At 40.3% G+C, this 14,253-nt stretch overlaps 1 protein-coding gene across 2 annotated transcripts in view; it reads right to left on the bottom strand.

Moving 5' to 3' along the window:
- Positions 1–14,253, bottom strand: part of tgfbr3 (transforming growth factor, beta receptor III) — a 179,584-nt gene that overhangs the window by 83,738 nt on the left and 81,593 nt on the right. For both annotated transcript variants that reach the window (XM_060830602.1, XM_060830601.1), the window contains exon 4: positions 2,148–2,285. In XM_060830602.1, coding sequence (XP_060686585.1) covers positions 2,148–2,285 — 138 coding nt within the window. The remainder of the gene's footprint in view (positions 1–2,147; positions 2,286–14,253) is intronic.

The following is a 14,253-nucleotide window of genomic DNA, read 5'->3' as shown; positions in this document are numbered from 1 at the left end:
AGGTCACCCCAGTCCCTTTGCATATGTTCACTTTTCAAACTCTCACCATTTATGAAATACTCTGCGATCTGTTCTTCCTACCAAAGTGGACAGCCTCATTTTCCATAATATAGTCAGTCTGCCATGTTCTTGCTTGTCCAAATCTTCCTGAAAACATGCTACATCTCCCTCACAACAACTCATTCCCGCTTAGCTTTGTGTCATCTACATATTTCAAATCAGTATGGTCCCATGCCCAAATTATTAATATTGATTATGAACAGCTGGGGCCCAAATACTAAACCTTGTAGTACCCAACTAGGTACAGTCTGCCAACAGAAGAATTTATTCCTCCCGTCTTCTGTCTGTGAGGGACCTCCATCCTCCATCACGAAGGACATCCAGTCCCTGTACACCTCCATCCCCCATCACAAAGGACTCAAAGCCCTCCGCTTCTTCCTTTCCCGCCGCACCAACCAGTACCCTTCCACTGACACCCTCCTTCGACTGACTGAACTGGTCCTCACCCTGAATAACTTCTCTTTTCAATCCTCCCACTTCCTCCAAACTAAAGGAGTTGCCATGGGCACCCGCATGGGCCCCAGCTATGCCTGCCTCTTCGTAGGATATGTGGAACAGTCCATCTTCCGCAACTACACTGGCACCACCCCCCACCTTTTCCTCCGCTACATCGATGACTGTATCGGCGCTGCCTCGTGCTCCCACGAGGAGGTTGAACAGTTCATCAACTTTACTAACACCTTCCATCCCGACCTGAAATTCACCTGGACTGTCTCAGACTCCTCCCTCCCCTTCCTAGACCTTTCCATCTCTATCTCGGGCGACCGACTCAACACAGACATCTATTATAAACCGACTGACTCCCACAGCTACCTGGACTACACCTCCTCCCACCCTGCCCCCTGCAAAAACGCCATCCCATATTCCCAATTCCTTCGTCTCCGCCGCATCTGCTCCCAGGAGGACCAGTTCCAACACCGCACAGCCCAGATGGCCTCCTTCTTCAAGGACCGCAGATTCCCCCCAGACGTGATCGACGATGCCCTCCACCGCATCTCCTCCACTTCCCGCTCCTCCGCCCTTGAGCCCCGCTCCTCCAACCGCCACCAAGACAGAACCCCACTGGTTCTCACCTACCACCCCACCAACCTCCGCATACAACGTATCATCCGCGGTCATTTCCGCCACCTCCAAACGGACCCCACCACCAAGGATATATTTCCCTCCCCTCCCCTATCAGCGTTCCGCAAGGACCACTCCCTTCGTGACTCCCTCGTCAGATCCACACCCCCCACCAACCCAACCTCCACCCCGGCACCTTCCCCTGCAACCGCAGGAAATGTAAAACTTGCGCCCACACCTCCACACTCACTTCCCTCCAAGGCCCCAAGGGATCCTTCCATATCCGCCACAAGTTCACCTGTACCTCCACACACATCATCTATTGCATCCGCTGCACCCGATGTGGCCTCCTCTATATTGGTGAGACAGGCCGCTTACTTGCGGAACGCTTCAGAGAACACCTCAGGGACGCCCGGACCAACCAACCCAACCACCCCGTGGCTCAACACTTTAACTCCCCCTCCCACTCCACCAAGGACATGCAGGTCCTTGGACTCCTCCACCGGCAGAACATAACAACACGACGGCTGGAGGAGGAGCGCCTCATCTTCCGCCTGGGAACCCTCCAACCACAAGGTATGAATTCAGATTTCTCCAGTTTCCTCATTTCCCCTCCCCCCACCTTGTCTCAGTTGGTTCCCTCAACTCAGCACCGCCCTCCTAACCTGCAATCTTCTTCCTGACCTCTCCGCCCCCACCCCACTCCGGCCTATCACCCTCACCTTCACCTCCTTCCACCTATCCCACCTCCATCGCCCCTCCCCCAAGTCCCTCCTCCCTACCTTTTATCTTAGCCTGCTTGGCTACTCTCTCTCATTCCTGATGAAGGGCTTATGCTCGAAACGTCGAATTCTCTATTCCTGAGATGCTGCCTGGCCTGCTGTGCTTTGACCAGCAACACATTTTCAGCTGCATTCTTCTAGCACCTAGTTTCTTAGTGGAGCTGGCTTCTTGTTGTGCACAATGATTTAATGCAATTGCTTTAAATAAAAAGCAGCCACATTTAGAAGAATTGTTCAACTTACATGGAACAAACGCTGTACTCCTGGTGCCAGTCTTTCTGCCTTTACGATCCACAGCACAGGTCTGGGAGAATTCAGCACAAATACCAAAGGCTTCTGATGGACTTCAACAGAGAAAATGGGTCTCAAATTCAATGTCACCTTTGGGGATAAAGTGAAGAAGAAATGTCATTTATTTTGTGTAGAAAGTTTGTTCTTACATGTAACATTCATTGCACAGTTTCAGGCGAGTTTCATTAGTGATACTATTGTCAATGGTTAGTCAACTAGTTATCTGCCTTCAGCTTAATTATTGATTATCCTTGTCAATGGTTAATAATTATATAAACCAGTAAAATCAATAATGCTTTCAAACAGTATGGTCTACATAAATATGTTAATAAATAAAATGGTTGGAAGCTTATGGAGGTCTTAGTGATGTGCGCTATGGCAAGGTACGTGGCAGAATTGAATGACAAGTGCAGAAGGGCCCAGCTCAAAGTCAAAATCATTTCTCTCCCATATATTATGCTTTTCACAATTGGCGTGGTGAGTATCTCGCAAAACAGGATGCTGGCTCCTCCATCTGCCATTTCAAGGACTAATGTCCAAGAATGTAAAAGGCAGCTCTGAACTGTCTGTGTCTACAAATTATGAAGAAATGAAGAATGTTACTGATTCAGTATTATATTTCAAACTACCTTTGTTATGAACTATTTTTCCTTCTCATTGCCAAGTTGCTCAATTTTTCACAAAACAAAATGGAAGTTACTGCTCCCAGATACCTTGCTATGGTCAACGTTTCTTTCACAATCTTTACAGTTCTATAGTAAATTTTCTTATTTTGATGACCAACTCACCAAGTAGGGAACCTACAGTGTGGCATATAATTAACGTGTGCACTGGAACACAGGTAGGCCATTCAACCCCTTGAGCCTGCTCCGCCATTCAATAAGTTCATGACTGATCTGTGGCCTAACTCTATATGCATGCCTTGGGATCCTGTCCTTGGCTAGCCCTGCATAATAAAAATTTGTCCATCTCAAACTTAAGTTTAACAATTGAATTAGCGTTGATCATCAGTTGAAGAGGAGAATTCCAAACCTCCATTACTCTTTGCATGTAGAAGTGCTTTCTAACATCTCCAACAAATGGCCTAATTCTTTGACTATGTTCCCTGGTTCTAGAATCTTCAACCAATGGAAATAATATCTTTACATGCCCTATCTTTGCCTGTTAATATCCTGAAGATCTCGATTAGATTGCTCTTTAACCTTCTAAATTCCAGTGAATAAATGCCTAAATTGTCTAATTTCTCCTGAAGTCCAGATATCATTTTGTAAACATGGTGCTGAATTCTTCCAGGGCCAAAATATTCTTCCTAAGGTGTGGTTCCCAAATCCACTCAGAGCCCTCTTAAGTGGGGTCTAACTTAAGTTTGGTCTAACTGCAGCATAATGTCTGCATCCTTATACTCCATCCCTTAAGATATGAAGGCTAGCATTCCATTAGCCTTCTTGATTATTTTATGCACCTTTCATGGCATTTTAAAGAGCTATACTCCTGAACCCCTGATCTCATTGGACATCCAATATATTTGACTTTGTGAATTTTTAGCTTAAATTTTACTAAGATGACAAAGTAGAATGCAACACCAAGAATGTAATCTGAACGTATGAAGTCAGCTACTTAAATATGGTTTTATAAAATGGTAAATTGAATACTTATTACTTACATGTTAAAATGCAAGTAAAGTATTAATGTACAATAACTATTGCAGGCAAATGCCCAAGTTTTAGACTAACAACCGCATTCAAAGAAGTTGTGCTCCTTAAGCTACTATGCTGAAAATGATACAGTATGGTCTTGGTCATCTGGCAGAAACTGCGTTACTGTGCTGTGTTTAGCTTTCAAAGATGTCCCAAAAGGCATCTGTCTGAAAAGCCTCCATTCATCCAGACAAGATCTGTCTTCTCAACTAACCATTCTCAGTGCCAGTTAGATAGTATTTTAGTAAATCAGTGAACAGCATATTATGCACTGCAAATTTAAGGCTACAGCACAACCAAATTCTGTAGTGCATTCATCCCTATCAGACACTCCCTAATATGATATTTTTGTTTACTTGATCATGAAGTTATAACCACTTAGAAAAAATGTTTAGGGTGTCAGTACTAAGTGTGACCTTAATGTACATGATCACAAGGAGTAGAGCTGTTGTGGACACTACGTTGTAGAGATGAGCTTATTGGGAAGAAATCACAAGATCATGAAATAAAAGGCTTTGTAAACATTGAGGTTATTTAAAAATGTTTATTTGCTCTGTATTTGACAGAAAGAAAAACAACATTAAGGACGTTGTTTAAATGTCTGCCTCTCACTCAAGGATTTCCAGTCGTTTTCTGCTATTTCCTATACTCCATACAGATTCTGTTTGTCTATTCTACTCAGATAATGGCAACAAAATCAGAACAAACTTTTCTTTAGAGGCCCCATAATAGACATTGTTAATGTCAAAAGGCCAAAGACAGCTGCACAAGTTTCTGTTTCCCAGGAGATGATGGTTTCATGGAAGACTGAGAATTGCCACAGCAACCAAACTATAAAAACAATTCTGAGTCAGGCCTCCAGATTCTGCTAAAACAATTTGTATTGTATCACAAGAGCAAGACAGAAATGTTGAAAATGATCAAAGTAAACAAGGCCATTAAAATGTCATTTTGTTTCTACCTTAAAGACGACAAGTCACAACCTGGAACTGTCTTACAACAGATGAAAGCAAGTGCAACCAATTTGTAAGCTGACTGAACAGTTTCCAGTGACAAGAGTCTAGTGATAAAACCCTTGGTGGATTATTCATAACAACTATTCCAAACTTACATTAATCGACTGGCTTGGAAACATTCATAGTTATATCAAGTTTCGCTGCAACACAAGCTGTCTACACTTCAACAGCTGTTGCATGCTGAACTACAAAAACTTATTTTCAGACAAATATTTCTTTAGAAGTTATACAGAAATAAAATGTTTTAGCCATGCGGTAATGATATAAAATATCCTACATTGAAACGGTAAGGGAGACTGATGGATGTAACAAAAATCTTAAAATGTTTTTTCCTGACAATATGTTATTACTATTTAAAAGGTATCTAACAAATGCTAATTAAATGATATCAATTGGAACATCACAAATTAAAGTTGCAAATCCATACATACCCAAACCTATTACAACAGGCTGTTTATACATAGTCATGCAGAGAAATTTACACATTTGAAGTTTTGCTGCAGTTTGAAAGTTCATATTTTCAAACTCACATTGTCTACTGTTTAGCCTATTTTGATAGATCCTCCAGCAACAAGAAAACCTGCTTTTTTTTATCTTCCTTCCAGTATTGCGTCTGTTCTACTTTTAATGTTTCATTTCCTCATGTTCCCCTGAGAGAACTCCTTTGCAGCCTTTTCCCTCTACCAAATGAGTCTCCTTTCGATAGCTGCTCAGCATTGATTTCAAGTACATGGACAGTGAGGAAAGGTATACTCTAACAAAAGCAATGGACTGAATTTACAGCTGATTAAAAAACAGGTTTCCTTCTGCTGATAGTGTCCTATATGATTACTGACATTTTTTTTGAGAATCACAGTTGGTAAAGATGGAATGGGAGAGAAGGGGTGGTCATAAGTTAAACATGGAGCAGCAACAGACAAGGTGTTGTGGCATGGTGGCTCAGTGCTTTGCACTGCTACCTCTCAGCACCTGGGTTCGATTCCACCCTTGGGTGACTGCCTGTCTTTGCACATTTTCTCAGTGTCTGCATGGGTTTCCTCCTGGTGCTCCAGTTACCTCCCACAGTCCAAACATACTCGGGTTCAGTGGATTACCCATGCTAAATTGTCCATAGTGTCCAGGGATGGGAAGGCTAGGTGGATTAACTGTGATATATGCAGGATTACAGGGATCTGGGTAAAATACTCTTTAGAGGATTGGTGTAGATTTGATGGGCTGAATGGTCTGCATCCACAATGTATGGATTCTATGACTTATTGGGAGGTTTGTTCACAGTATGTATTTAGGGAAGTGGCAGTGACATGAAGTTCTGAAGATGCTTTATGGTCTTCCTTCAGATAGGAACTATTTCTAATGTATTTATTGGGATGCTTCACAATAATGTTGGATTGTGGGCCTACTTGTTTGATGCAGCAGTGCATTCTTCAATATCACCTTCCAAAACCCGTGACCTCTACCATCTAAAAGGACAAGGGTATCAGGTCCATGGAGATATTACTACAGGTGGTGGTGGTGGTGGGGGGGGTTCTCTAATTTACAAATGTCTGATTTATGAACACTCATACTTACAAATATGGTCCCATATTTGGGGTGTATTAATATTAAAGATTTAACATATGAACATTTCCTTGTACTTACAAACTTGTGTTGTCCTGCATCATGTTCCAACTTGTACAGATCAACTTGAGAACTGACTCAAAAATGGATCCCATTTGCAGCCCAGGGACTGCATTTTTCTCTCCAAACTACACACCATACTGGCCAGGACCTAAATGGCTGTTCTTTTTCTATCACTGGATCAAGATACTAGAACTCCCTTAACAGCACTGTGGGTGTCACCTGCCTTCAAGGCTTTAGTGATTCAAAGTGGTGTCTCGTCACTTTCAACAGTAATTAGGGAAGCATTGCCCATTCTGGTCAAAGAATTTTTAAAAACACTAAATAGGTAGTACATGAATATGTCAAAAGATTTCTCTTCAGGTTCTTCAAGATTATCCCTTCATTTACTATATTTTCTTATTACTCAATGTCCACTTCAGCAACTGGTCCATTTCACTTGCTGCAAAAACTGTGCTTTTTATATTAGATTAGATTCCCTACAGTGTGGAAACAAGCCCTTTGGCCCAACCAGTCCACACCAACCCTCTGAAGAGTAACCCACCCAGACCCATTTCCCTCTGACAAATGCACCTAACACTATGGGCAATTTAGCATGGCCAATTCACCTGACCTGCACATCTTTGGATCGTAGGAGGAAACCAGAGCACCCGGAGGAAACCAATGCAGACACGGGTAGAATGTGCAAACTCCACACAGTTGCCCAAAGCTGGAATTGAACCTGGGTCCCTGGCGCTGTGAGGCAACAGTGCTAACCACTGAGCCACTGTGCCACCCATAAAACACTCTTTTTGTGTTTTCATTGTTCCATGAACTATTTCAGCGACTGTTTATCTGAGCTTAACATTGAAATTGACAGCTGGTGAACTCTTAATGGTTGATGATTGCTGTCTCAAAACCATTGGATGGCAAGAATTTTGTGATCACTAATCTTTTAAAACTTACACTGCTTGCACAAACTTTGGATGCAAAAAAGTCTTCTCAAACAAATTTGGAATTTCTGATCAAGTAGCAAATGCAAACCTTGGATGCTCCAACACTACAGTATGAATTCACCAAAGGCAATGCTGGGAAATTCTGAAAGTGCTTTGTAGGTTTGTAATTTTATTAGTTACGTAATTTTTAGTAAAATTTTAGGCAGAGTTCCTTGCAATCCCGAGAATACACTATTGACATTCCTCGTTTCCTTTGGAACCACAATGCTTAAGCGTATTCTATGTTCAAATCAGTGCATAAAGGGGAAGGGTTACTTCTGGCCTGATAAAAAAAATCACTAATACCTCTCAAAAAATGTAAAAGCACAGGTCTTTTTTTCCCACAGAGTAACATGACAAATGTGATCTAAAGTTCACTATTTTGAAAACTTCAAAACAGCTCTTATTACAACAGAGATTTTCAAGTACTTCCTCCTGAGATGGTCCAGTGATGTCAATTATCATCCTTCCAATGTGGAGGTTGTCAACTCTGATTAAACATATAACAGAAGGTTTCATCACATAACTGCCTAAGTATAATCCAAAGTTATAGCACATGCTCAACTTCATGCTGAATGACCTTGCCACAGCATTTCCCCAGCCTCCCACTTCAGATATTTTCATTAAAAACTAAGGCTAATTAAAAGGAAGCCAAACCAGAACTTTATGCTGTCCATAAACTATTTAATCATTTAGCTTGTGACCTTCAACAGTTTTTCTGCAAGTCAATTGCTCACCTTTGTTTTAAAACTTCCTGAATTGTTATGAATTTTAATGGAATTCTTGTTGTTATAAATCATTTCCTCTAACGTTTCATCATGACATAGATGAACCACAATCACAGTTCAAGTAAACTATGCTTATTTTGGAGCTTCAGCTCACAAACATTTCTGCAAGCATTGCCACTTATCAGAAATAAAACAAACCCTCAAATTTGATATGGTCACTAATAATTTTAATTATTTTATGATTGTTAAGTTCTGTCATCAGCATTTATAGCTATAGAAATATAGGCTAGAATTTAATGCCCATTTAATGGCTTCAACAATCTTAGCTGGTATTAAACAGTGCTGAGCAGCGTATGTGAAACAGTGAGCATCAGCAGGCTCTTGGGAGTTGGAAGGGGGAACAGGATGATTTCCTTTTAAAAGTACACTGCTTGATCAATAACATTTTAATTGGTGGTGGTGGTGGTTGTGTAGAGGAGAATAGATTAAGGCTACCCACTTGCCCGCATCCTGGATACTCTGTCAACCACATCTATCCTCCCCCTTAACATCCATTAATCCCAGGTCTCTGCTACATACAGTGTTGGCTGACGAATGCAAGTGCTGACATCAGTGCAGATGGCCAGAAGCTTAGAAAGGATGAAATTTCTGCCCCTATAGTCCTTACTTCAGAGGAAGCTCTGATACTGACCACTTAAGTGTCCGAGGGCCACTTAATACCAACAGGTCTGGAATGAAGGTAACATTAGCTTCTCAGTCATTTAGCTGGCAGGCAAGACTCCTACTGCAAACATTAATTTTAACCCACTGTTATTTCCTTTCTTACAAAATCCAATGAAGGTACAAGACAGCATAGTGCTTATTTTTGATCGTTAAATTCAAATTTCACTAAGAGCTTCGGAACAGAAAATGTTGGCAATTCAAAAAGAAAATTTCCAAAATGTGTGATCACATTTAGGAAGTTGCAAGTATATAGCCTTTTATCTTTCATGGTCTTCCACAGATATTCAGGAAGTGCACATCAGCTATGGCTGGTTTTAGCAATTATTAGAAACAATAAAATTAATAGATTTCCCAACCCATTTTTTCTGTTTTCCACATCAAATGCACACTATTCAAAATTAATTATACTTGATCACGAATGGCATATTTGACTATGTGCATCTAATTCAGATCAAGAATCTCTGTTATTGCTAACTATTGCCAAATATTGGGAAAAACAGTTAACCAATTCGCTCTCCCTTCCCTCCTCAGGAACTGAAGGTATTGCAACATTTGGCTTCACAATGCTTTTTATTTGTATGCACAGAATCAAGTGAGCAAGATATGCAAGGGTTATTTTCCTTACACAGCTGTACATATTTCCAAAACATTTGACATTTAATGAAAGTTAGCAGGGAAAATAATGTTCCTTTTTACATGTCAAGTACAAATTTCAATTGTGGAGAAACTGATTGTCATTAAAACTGGAATTCCCAAAGATGTCATTTACATCCAAAAATTTGTTTAAAAATTATTCATTGATTCTAATGTAGAATTTCAAGTAGGATAACTAAAATTTAGAAATACTGAAATGTAGTACTGGAAGTAATACAAAAATACGAACAAATCTTTCAATCATATTACAACAGAAGATGTTCTTATGGTTCACACCTTCACCTTAAATTTCATACCAATATGCAACACACCTACCAGGTTGCGTTGTCTGAAAATCGGAAATTTGGAAACATTCAAATTTATCCCATAGTGTATAATTTCCTGTTGAATTACACAAATAGTTTAAAACTATTCTATCAATGGTAATCAACCTGAGATACTGGACAGTATTTAATGGAGAGTAGTTTAGTGGCAATTTTTAAAAAAAATTCATAAGGGTGGCACAGTGGCTAGCACTGCTGCCTCACAGCGCCAAGGACCTGGGTTTGATTCCACCTGTGGGGGGCTCTGAGTGAAGTCTGCACATTCTCCCAATGACTGTGTGGATTTCCTCCAGGTGCTCCGGTTTCCTCCCACAGTCCAAAAATGTGCAGGTTAGATAGATTTGTCATGCTGAAATTGCCCACAGTGTCCAAGTGTCCAAGGATGTACTGTCTATGTGAATTAGCCATGGGAAATGCAGAGTGATAGGGTAGGAGAGGTTGGTCTGGGTGGGATGCTCTGCAGAGGGTCAGTGTGAACTCGATGGGCTGATTGGCTTGCTTCCACACTGTCGAGAGTCTATGATCTTTTATGATCATTCACTGGATATGAACATCATTAGCTAGGCCAGCTTTTATTACCCAGGCAGCAGTTGAAAGTCCACCATATTGTTGTGGGTCTGAAGTCACACGTGGCTAGACCAGATAAGGATGGCAGTTTGCTTCCCTACAGAACGTTAGTGAACCGGATGGGTTTTTTTCAACAATCAGCAACTGTTTCGTGGTCATCATTAGGCTCTTAATCCTAGATTTTGTTTTAAGTTGAATTTAAATTCCACCATCAGGATTTGAACTCAGATACCCAGAACATTTCCTGAGTTTTTTGGATTAATAGCCTAACGATAATACCACTGCCGGGAATGCATTGCACACTTTTCACTGGAGTATACGTGACAATAAAACCTAAATCTAATGTCATTGCAAATCTCCTCGTTCTGGAGGAATTCAATGGAATCAAGAGTACATCAAGTGGGCATTATTTGTTCACTTATGGAGCTCAGTTAAATTATGGTGAGAAGGCTGTGGGCATTTCTGACCAGACTTAGACCATAGGAAATAGGAACAAGAGTAGCCATTCAACTTCTCCAGCCTGCTCTGCCATTCAATAGGATCACGGTTGATCTGGCATTCCTCATGTCTACTTTCCTGCCCTTTTACCGAACAATGTGGTGAGATCCACTTGATTAAATGGCTCTGCAACCAAACCTGCACTAGGGCAAGATATTAAATTTCCCAAAGTGAACCCAAATTTTACCTCTTCACAGATGTTGCCTGGTATGCTTAGCATTTCCAGTGCTTTCTAGAAATTGCAGCATTTATTTTGGGTCATTACTGATTCTGGATTGTAAGGTATATAGTACTCAACTTAAATGATGTTATCAAACCTATTCATGATGGGAGCAATGCCACATTAAGTTGAGTTGTGTACATCAGTAGCTTTGAACAATAATGCCACATTGGGACATGAAAACATTTCGAGAGAGAGCACCTCAGCCTTTTATAACTGGAACTGATTTTTCACTATAAATTATTAACTATGGGTTAATGTAATAAATATTTCAAATGAATTAAAACTGATTAATTCAAACTATGTGATACAAAACATCTTAGATAATCACAATTTAAGTTATTTGCACTCCCAAAACCTATGAAAAATTTGCTAACCTCTACGTAGTTTCAAGGGGGGAGGTTAAAAAGTTTCAGGAAATGTATTTTTAAATTTTACCATAAATTTAAATTGTCATCTTTATCAGGCTGATGCATTTACTGATCTACTCAGTAGATCAACTCACAGAAACAAATTCATTAGTGAATTACAAGACCTATGGTATAAGCTGACAGTGGTTTATCAACTGTTTTTTCTTGGCTTACATTTAGAAAGGAAGAAACAAACATCAATGATTTTCATGTAGGAAATAAAAGTATGGAAAGGAATCTGTCAGCACAACTAGTTCAAAGAAAGGAATTATATTTGGAGTAGATCCATGAACGTCAGAATTCTTGTATTAAATCCTGTGCCACATAGTGAAAAAACTAAGACACTTCCTATTCTCAGGATATCAAGAATTCTACAGCCAAAAGTACTTCTGACGTGTTGTTATTCTTGTAGTATAAAAGACATGCCAGCCATTTTGACCGAGGCAACAAAGTAGCAATAATGTGATAATCAGGTTTTATAATGTTGCTTGAGGGATAAATGTTAACAAGGGTGTGAGGGATACACCCCTGCTCATCTTTTAAATAGTACCATGAGAAGGTTTACATCCAGCACAGTTGGTAGCTACATGGGCCCTGAATTTCACCAAGGAGACCATCTCTGCAATGGTGAAAATGTTGGAAGACATTGAGAATTGCTTTTTGCAGGGACAGGATTAGGGTTCACTATATTTCACATGCAGAGTTTCTGGAGGCAGCTAATCATATAAATGAGCAACAGCCACATTGAAAACAATTTTGGAGTCCCTGGAGTATGGAAATTTCTGGAGGTAAGAGTTGATCTGTTCAGTGTATTCTTTTTTGGAAGGCTAAGGTACCCTTGCTGCTACAGTCCTGGACACATTGAGGACGGGGGGATCTCCTTTGGGGAGGCTGTCTTGTCAGAGGATGGATCAGTTATCCTTCAGCACTGTTAATTGAAAAAAAACTGTATAAGGATGCATAAACCTCTTGGAATTGTCCAACTTCAACAATGGATCAACCAGTCAAGAACTGACAACTAGTCAACTTGTCAAGTAGTGTTCAGAAGTCTCAAAATGCATATTATTGAATGACTGTGCTTTCCTCAGTAGGGTGTAGTCTGTAGTCTGTAAGGTGGACAATTAGGTGATCGGAGAAAAAGTATATTTCCATGGGGTCTTGTGGTCATTTTGTTCATTCATGGGATATGAACATTAAGGCATACTATGGTATATGAAGCCCTATAGCTTCATATTATGGCTTGGATGGCATTTATTGTACATCAATAATGGACCTTGAAGAAATGGTGGTAATCAGCCTTCTCGAATTACTGCAACAGGCATAGTTAAAAATCGCAACACCAGGTTATAGTGCAACAGGTTTAATTGGAAGCATACTAGCTTTTGGAGCACCATTCCTTCATCAACCACCTGATGAAGGAGCGGCGCTCCAAAAGCTAGTGTGCTTCCAATTAAACCTGTTGCACTATAACCTGGTGTTGTGTGATTTTTAACTTTGTACACCCCAGTCCAACACCGACATCTCTAAATCATGACTACAATAGGCATAGGTGGTCCATGGTGCTTTAAGGGAGGGAGTTCTAAATTATGATTCAGCAAAACATTTTCAAGTCAGGATAGATGTGAGACTAAGCATCAATGAAAAAAAGTGAATGTTAAAAGTGTAAAAAAGTGCCAATCAAATGAACCAGATGGGTATTTACGACAATTGACAATACTTTCATGGCAATCTTTTGACTTAATGCCACCATCTGCTGTGGTGGGATTCGATCTGCACCTTATTACCTGGGTATATAAAGGTTGTAAATCTAGCAGCCATCTGCTGTCTTTGTCCTTCAAGATGGTAGAGGCTCTGGGTTGAAATGTGCTATCTGAGGAGTGTCAGGTTTGCCACAAACTGCTGAGATATGCTGTAGGTGCGATATTACTATAGCATGGAGCCTTCTTCAATAAGACCAACCTGTTGACTGTTCATTGCTATCAAACAGAGGAATAGTGATGGGGGAGCTACATGAAGGTGCAGAGAAACAAATGGCGATCTATGGCACCAAGAAACTGCTGGTCCCATATAATTTCTTAGCAAGAAAAAAGAAGATGGCATGGAAAGTTGAATAAAAATGAGGTGAGCTTTGCCAATAATAAGGTCCAAATAGATGGAAGTAAACTAGTTGCACTTAGTGAGATTTTGAGTTTTCTGCTTAAACCCTGAAGTGAAAATCAGAAGTTCTTTTGCCTTCAGGAATCTAATTTTTTCATTCTCGCTGTATTTTCCCAACTTTGGCCACATCGTTCAAGGCCTCAGGAAATTCCGCCATAAGTATACTTAATATATTTGACAATTTTGACTATTCCTAATACAAGCGATGCACTATATTCAAAACCCTACTAGCCAAAATGTATCATCTTAAAAAAAAGGGTTCTGTTGAGAAAGCAACTTTAAAGTGACCTTGGCAAATATCTACTATATTGTACCATGCAATAGGTTTGCACCCACAACATGGTAAACAGGACTGCAGGAAGCTGAAGTCTGACCAATGACTATTTCCTCTAAAAAAATTGGTTTATATAGTTAAATAGCTGCCAACCAAAGCAAAGTACAGCAACTGGCAACTTCTGAAATGATTCTGAAAAC

This window comes from Hemiscyllium ocellatum, chromosome 9 (genome assembly GCF_020745735.1).
Source record: "Hemiscyllium ocellatum isolate sHemOce1 chromosome 9, sHemOce1.pat.X.cur, whole genome shotgun sequence".
NCBI lineage: Eukaryota > Metazoa > Chordata > Chondrichthyes > Orectolobiformes > Hemiscylliidae > Hemiscyllium > Hemiscyllium ocellatum.
Note: the sequence above shows the minus strand (reverse complement) of the source record. Positions and strands in the feature narration are given on the sequence as shown.